Source organism: Glycine max, chromosome 2 (assembly GCF_000004515.6).
Source record: "Glycine max cultivar Williams 82 chromosome 2, Glycine_max_v4.0, whole genome shotgun sequence".
In the NCBI taxonomy this organism is placed as follows: Eukaryota; Viridiplantae; Streptophyta; class Magnoliopsida; order Fabales; family Fabaceae; genus Glycine; species Glycine max.
This window is the reverse complement of record NC_016089.4, coordinates 18071102-18078947: the sequence shown is the minus strand read 5'-3', so window position 1 is coordinate 18078947 and position 7846 is coordinate 18071102. Positions and strand designations below refer to the sequence as shown.

Genomic DNA, 7846 nt, shown 5'->3' with positions numbered 1-7846 from the left:
GAAATTTTTTTGTTCATTAAACTTTAATATGAAATTTTAGTTAAAGAAATTAAATTCAAGATCACTCAAACCAATTATATGTTTGACTTTTACTCTCTAAAAAAAATTGATCTAAATATAAATAAATATGTTATCTTATTTAATAATAATATTCCTATTATATCTTTTATTTAATAAAATCTTATTTTTTTATATCATTTATTCTTAATCTATGAGAATAAGGATATCTTAAGAAAGAAAATAGATTTTAAATGAAATTTTTTAAATTAAATATTATTAACTAAATTCCTTAATCTATGCATCGGGCAGTTAAATTTGTTTATAATTAAAAAACGCATTCTGTAATTTCTGTTATGTGTGAAGGCCACTATTTTTTCAGATAAAAAAAAGGAGGTACTCATTTCTTAGCAGCAACGCACACGGTCATAACCACTATTCAATGCCCCTTGGACTTCTCTATGTCTTCTTCCTTTAAACTTCCGTGCAATAAAGCTTATTGAATGTTTGTTGCCACCAACCCATGACCTCCTTATTTTAATTCTCCATTATTTTTTTTTCTTTCTTTTATCTTTTCTCTATAAATAAAAGTCTTCTTTTCGTAATTCCCATATTCAGTAGTAGAACCACTGAACCGAAGCAATGGCTACGCAACTTTCCGACCGCCTCGAGCCATGGCACACCCTCGCCGGAAAAGTCGTAATGGTCACCGGCGCCTCCTCCGGCCTCGGCCGCGACTTCTGCCTCGACCTCGGTCGGGCTGGCTGTCGGGTCGTCGTGGCGGCCCGCAGAGTCGACCGCCTCGAGTCCCTGTGCGACGAAATTAACAGCATGGCCGCCGGAGACGGTGGCCGAAGCCGCCGCGCCGTCGCCGTTGAACTCGATGTCGCTGCCGATGACCCCGCCGTCGACAAATACGTGCAGAAGGCGTGGGAGGCGTTTGGTCACATTGATGCTCTTATCAACAACGCTGGTGTCAGAGGTATAATTGAAATGTTCGAATTTTACATTTCGTGCATGATTGGTTTACATATCGATTAATGATACAAAACTGATTATACTTGACTTAGTAACACTAGGTTACTTTTGTGTTTCATGATAAAAAAAATGATTAATTTAATTTGTCGACAAATTTATTATTTATCTTCAATTTCATTTTTTAACTTTTTTTTACTTTGATCTTAATAAATATTTATTTTATGATGATTTAAAATTACCTAATGGTTTTAAACCATTACAACGTATGATTTGAAATATATAAAAAAAATCGGTGATCTAATATAGATCTTATGACTAAATTGAATTTAAATTAAATTCAAAAAAATCTAAAAGATTAAATTAAATATAAAAAAATAAATTAAAGTACAAAAAATTATGCACATTCCAACACAAATCATATATATTTTAAAATGAGGTGTGGCAATGTTGCAAAGCTAAGGTGAAGGGGTTCCATTCCTCACTATATGGCTGGTCTCAGAATGTTAATTCCGTATTGCAGCAGTGTTAAGTCAACATCCATCCATATAACAGAACAATTATGTAGAGTCTTTCTGTGTGCGTCTAGTCGGCATGCAGATATTGGTGGTGCCGGCGACTTGGTCTTCGAGAAAAACCTCTCTTTGCCATTGGATAGGAATTCTTGGATCCGGGTGAAATCTTGAAGAAGGAGCAGAGGATTTTTTAATTGTGGCTATAATTGTGGGGTTCATTAATTGTTGATGGAATTTGGGTGCTGTACAGATTGGGCAATATGTGAATGTGATAAAGTTTTAGGGTTGGTGGTATCATAATGGTGGTTCGGCACAAATTCTGGTGTAATTATATGGTTGTGTGGAGTTATGATTGGTATTTTGGGTGGCATATATTATTGCTGCAAAGTTAGAGGAGCATGATTTTCGGTGTTGAATGCAACTTTCTGGTATTGAATAGGCTGTTGGTATTTTTTGCTGCGAAGGAATTCAACACCAATTGGTGGGTGAGGTCTTTATGGAATAATACTTGTTCTTTACCTAATGTTGGATCCGATCGGTAAGGTTAGTGTTTATTTATTATATCTAGGATGATTGCAGTAAATATTGACTAACCTTTGGTGTACGTTGATGGGTTATAGGTATATTAATACAATATATTTTATTTTGCTGATTAAAAAAATATCATTTAATAATCAATTTTAATCAAAATAATTTTATAAAATCAATTTCATTCAAAAATAAATTTTCCAATGATCCATGATCAATTGCGTTCGCGTTCTGCCAAGGTAGTACTGATTTTTTTTTGTTAAAAGTAGGACATACATGTTTTACAACGTACGATTGCAGGGTAAACCAAATATGCACGCTCACTTTGAAATGTGCCATACTATAGAATTCTGTTGTGTAATGATTACTTACTGCTATAAAACTACTTGTGTTTGGTGTGTAGGGAATGTCAAATCACCTTTGGAATTGTCTGAGGAGGAATGGAACCATGCGTTCAGAACAAACTTAACTGGGACATGGTTGGTCTCAAAATATGTATGCAAACGCATGCGTGATGCACAAAGAAAAGGATCAATCATTAATATTGCTTCAATTGCTGGTTTGAACCGTGGTCAATTGCCTGGAGGTGCTGCATATTCATCCTCAAAAGCAGGCGTCAATATGCTAACAAGGGTAAACTATTATTATTACTTCGCATGTGATTTATCTTAATTAAATCAATCAACAAAATCCAGACAACATTTTTTGAATAATGAATTGTATGTTTGTGTCTCTAATTTTTCATTTTTCCTACTTCAGATTCCTTAATAACTTGACGTTTGTGGACTCTGTAGTCGTTGTTGACTCGTTGAATTGGAATATTCAGCTTGAACGCATTAATTTAAGAAACACGGCTTGACTTCTTGTGTTGGAATTAGAATTCAGAAACAATTTAAATTGTTTAAGGTTAAGCATGTACTTACGTCATCACTTTATCTTTAAAGTATGACAAATTGAGTGATCCATATTTGTTGGACTAAGACGAGCCTGTGGATTTCTAATTTAATCAATTAATTTGATCACATTTACAAAATTGAGGAATTAAACTGATGTAAATATTATTTTAATAAAAAAAAACTAACATGACACTTTACATTACTGAGAGATTAGATTACATTAGAAAAAAAAATTAACATTAAATATATTTTACAGACCAAAATGACAACCTTTGTTTATTTGAACCAGGAAAGTAGTTTAAAAACTTTGAAATATAAAATTACCTAGAATAGTGGAGACAATCGATATCTTATCCCATTTGTGGTCTTATTATGCTAAATTTGCCTTGAAGGAGCCTTGACAAATGGACTGCAAATAAAAAAGTTTTATTGTCTTTCTATCCGTTATTCCATTGTTTAGTCTTTATAACGTCACATGCTACTTTTTAGATGAAAGTACAAAAAAAAAAGTAAAAAAGCTTCACTAGTGGAATCACTGATGTGAAAACTTTCGCTAAGAATGTCTATTTTTTTTATTGGCTTTTCATCTAGGATTATCAAATTTCCTATCTAGATTGGCTTATGGCTCTGTGTGCTCTAATTTCATATGCTCATCTGATCTTCACAAAAATACGCTCACTGACATTGTTCACGATGATTTAATAGAGGCGCATATATTGATATCTTTTATTTTCTGGCACTGTAATGTTATTTGACAGGTCATGGCATTAGAATTGGGGGCACACAAAATCAGAGTGAATTCCATATCACCTGGACTTTTCAAATCTGAAATCACTGAAAAACTAATGGAGAAAAATTGGTTGAATAATGTGGCCATGAAAACAGTACCCTTGAGAAAATTTGGCACTTCTGATCCAGCATTAACATCGCTGGCTCGTTATTTAATTCACGATTCTTCTGAGTATGTGTCAGGCAACAATTTTGTTGTGGATGCTGGAGCCACCTTACCAGGTGTGCCTATTTATTCCTCCCTATAAACAAAGAATAAATTCTGCTCTATCCGGTGTTGGACTTGAGCTAAACAATTTTTTTATATGGTAAAATATTGAGGAGTATAGCATTATGTTGATTTACCAGTCGATATAAAAAATTGTGGTTACTTCCCATCCAACTATAAAATTAACGTAATCGAAATACTTCTCTTTTTTGTATTGAGTATGTGTGCAGTAATTGAACCCAAATAAATTTAGGATTGTTTGTTGGGAGAGGTGTCCACCTTTTTTTCCCCGTGATATCTTGAACAGAATTGTCTTTAAAGAAAAATATTTGTGAGAAACTATATATATATATATATATATATATATATATATATATATATATATAAAGCTTTTGGCAGCACATGATATTGTCCAGTTGAAAAGCTACTAGAACTTTACTACAATAATTCCCTTTCCTAAAAGCATAAAAGACGAAGGCATGCCATGAACTTTACTACTCTAGAAACCTTTCGGAAATCTTCTGTGGAAACCTCAGATGCTTGCTTCTCCTTTGTTGATGTGCTCCTCAATACCCACAAAGAGTGACATGACATAAGCTGTAATACAGAGAAATGAGGAAATATATTACTACTTAATCATTGCAGTCCTTACCAAGATTGTGAATTGTTGTACAAGTTTATGACAGCAACAAATAAAATTTTTTGCTTTGTAATTTTTTTATTTCAAATAATATGTTTGATAAAATATTGTTTCACAACATAAACATTATTGGCTTTCATTGAAAGTAAAGTTGCAGTAAAAGATGGTAGAAAACAGATGCTCAACAGAAATGAGTTGCAATAAAATATTGTTCCCATGTCTGCCATAATCCTTCCTTGCAAGAAATGAGTTACCTCATCTAAACCAATTTGGGTTAGATGTAGTAAACAAGTTTATAAAAAAAATCAAAACACACCAGGCCAATAATTTCTTCATCCTCAATCAGCACGCCTCCATCGGGTCTTTATTTTTTCAATCAAATTCCTCTTCCTCTTGTGAGATGCCTTTTAGTGAAAAATTTTGATATTTTGGTCATCAAACTCCAGCCAATTGGCACAAGAGCGTTGAGCCTAAGTTGATTCTTGATGCAATAACATCTCATCCAGGGCCTTCTCCTCCTCAAACAGTTTCTGCCTCATAGCATCAATATTTTGATTCTTTTGAAGCTAGTCTATCTAATTTTTTTTTTTTCACAATCCTCCTTGGGATCTCCTTGAAAGTCATCTTGCCCCACTCGCCAAGTACACCTCCAACCCGATTTAGGTTACTTGTTATTGCGCCTCCTATCCTCCATGTCCTCTGAACAATCTCCCTACAATCCTCACTTCTAAGCCATGCTTGCTCGAAGCGATACAAGTGGGGACTCCGTTTCCTGGCCAAATGATCAATTAGGAGCATTTTTTTTTTCAATTTTACTATTTGGGATAAAATTTAAATTAATATCTCGAAAGGAATAACTTGTAACAGATGTTACTACTTTTAAATTGAAAGTCATAACATGGGACTTCTTCTTTTTTTTTACGTTGAATTCATACAAAAATTTACAAACTCAATTTTTTATTTTTTTAAATACGACTTTAAAGTTGTAAGATTTTTTTTCATACAATTTTAAAATCATAAAGTTTTTTCATACAATTTTAACGTTGTAAAGGTTTTCTTTATTGAAGTCGTAAATTATTTTACAATTTCATTTTTTTGTGCATAATGTATTTTTTAAAATATTGTAAATATTTTTTATTTTAATTATTTAATGAATTAATGTTTTTTTATCTTTATTTAATATTTTCTATATTTTTGTATATTTTTATTTAATATATTTTCTATAATTTTATTTTATAAATTATTTTAATATTACCAACAAAAAAATAATTTAATAATAAAAATAATATAATAAATTAATATAAAATGAATAATACAAATTAAACAAAAACATAAAATTAAAAAGTTATATTATTCAATAATTTTTGTTTAATTTGTATTGTTTATTTTATATTAATGTATTATTTTATTTTTATTTTAACAACTAATTTTATTACTAAATTATTTTTGTTGTTGTTAATATTAAAAAAACATATAAATCTACTAATGTATTTTTTGGCCTTATTATAATTAATTTTTAAAATTTATATATATAAAAAATACATTATTTGAAAAATCACTCGTAAATACTTTATCTAGCCTCTCTTCAACCAAGTTAGGAGGTTTTCTTTTGTTCGACCAAGTATATTGATAGCCTGTCAATCCCAAATCCACTAAGTGACATCTATCTATAGTGGCTCAAAATTCCTTCATGGAAGGCATAAATATAGTATAAGTTAAACCACCTGCCCCCGTTTGTCATACAAACCCTAGCATGGATATAATTCAAGGAGCTCGACTGGATATCAACCTCCAAGGCCTCATTCTAGCATCATCAAGCCTCCAATCCTTTCCTTCTCGTTTCCTCTACAATCCACCCCAACATCTCCATTCAATTCCACAATATTTTTTAGAAACTCTAACTTAATCACCTTCTTTCTAGTTTCCATTAAGAAAACCATATCAGGGACTTCAGATGCCAAGAGTTTCCTTAAGGCTCGAACTTCCTGTGGTGCCCTTAAACTACGACAGTTCCAACTGATGCACTTCATATGTTTTTTTATCTTAAAAATATAAGGATAAATAGTCATTTTTATCTCTAAATGTGTAATTCGCTGACAAATTTATTCTTAAAATATCAAAATTCAAAATTTAGTCTCTGAAAGTGTAAAAAGTGCAACAAATTTATCTAGCCGTTAACTTTCATCTATTACTGTTAATAAAATAGTCTACCTGACACAAAAGAACGAATTTGTCACAAAATTGATTGCCAACGTGGTCATGCTCAAAAGGTTGGACGAAAATGTTAGCAAGTTATCATTATTAGACCTAAATGTTAATAATTTTTTGTTTGACAAAAATGTCAATAATTTTTTTGGACCAAATTGTCATAAATTTTTTGTGGAACCAAATTATTGGGAAGTCTTGGTATATGGGATATGTTCATCTTTTATTCATAATATATTCTGATTAATTATTATAATTTGGATAAATTTATAATGATTGGTACAATGTTATAATGTTTATATTGGTAAATTGGTAGAATATTTATTGTGGATAATTTCTATTGTCACAAACAAATTATGATTGTCAATCAATATTATGATTATTATTATGTTTGTTTTAAATTATGCTTTCCAAAATATTTTTTAAGTGATTATTGTAATTTTATGTTTGTAATGATAAAACGTGTACAAATTTACCCTAAAATTATATTTTATCCTAAATGAAACAAAATTTGAGGTCTAACAAAAAATTATTGACATTTACGTCCAATAAAAAATTTCTAATATTTTGATACAACACACTTTTTTTGATATTTTGGTCTAATAATGATAACTCACTGATATTTTGGTTTAATAAAAAATTATATTTTATCCCTAAATGAAACAAAATTTGTAATCTAACAAATTAGTTCAATGGAAAGATACTGATATTTAGGTTCAACAAAAAATTAAACTTACTAGCATTTTGGTCCAATAAAAATATAGTGATGTTTTGGTTCAAAAAAATTATTAACATTTTCCGAAAAAAAAAATTACTAACATTTTCGTCCAATAAAAAATTACTGGCATTTAGGTCCAATAACGATAACCAATTGATATTTTCGTCTAATTTAATTAGCATGATCATGTTGAGAATCAATTTGGTGATAAAAGATAAAAATTAATAGATGAATAAATTTGTCACACTTTTTATTTTTTGAAAACTAAATTTTAAATTTTAATCTTTCGTGAACAAATTTATCCGTAAAAATAACTGTTTTAAAAAAATATAATCATATTTTATTTTTGGTCCGAATCTGTTGCTTGACTTTTGG

At 30.5% G+C, this 7846-nt stretch overlaps 1 protein-coding gene across 2 annotated transcripts; it reads left to right on the top strand.

Annotated features, from left to right (window-relative positions):
• Positions 1-383: 383 nt before the first annotated feature.
• LOC100779153 (3-oxoacyl-[acyl-carrier-protein] reductase FabG) lies at positions 384-4672 on the top strand. Of its 2 annotated transcripts, XM_006575066.4 has the most exons (4): positions 384-502; positions 616-979; positions 2419-2648; positions 3670-4672. In XM_006575066.4, exons 2-4 carry the CDS (start codon positions 640-642, stop codon positions 3946-3948), a joined length of 849 nt encoding a protein of 282 aa, XP_006575129.1. In that variant the 5' UTR covers positions 384-502; positions 616-639; the 3' UTR covers positions 3949-4672. The 2 variants fall into 2 exon arrangements, with proteins under 2 accessions (XP_006575129.1, XP_003518977.1); XM_003518929.5 differs by having other exon boundaries at positions 413-979.
• The last annotated feature ends 3174 nt before the right edge of the window (positions 4673-7846 follow it).

What these genes read in the sequence shown, in the direction of transcription:
- LOC100779153 (XM_006575066.4), top strand. Translation starts at nt 640, where the DNA reads ATGGCTACGCAACTTTCCGACCGCCTCGAGCCATGGCACACCCTCGCC. An exon ending in CAACAACGCTGGTGTCAGAG is followed by an intron (nt 980 to 2,418) that starts GTATAATTGAAA and finishes TTTGGTGTGTAG; the next exon opens with GGAATGTCAAATCACCTTTG. An exon ending in GCGTCAATATGCTAACAAGG is followed by an intron (nt 2,649 to 3,669) that starts GTAAACTATTAT and finishes GTTATTTGACAG; the next exon opens with GTCATGGCATTAGAATTGGG.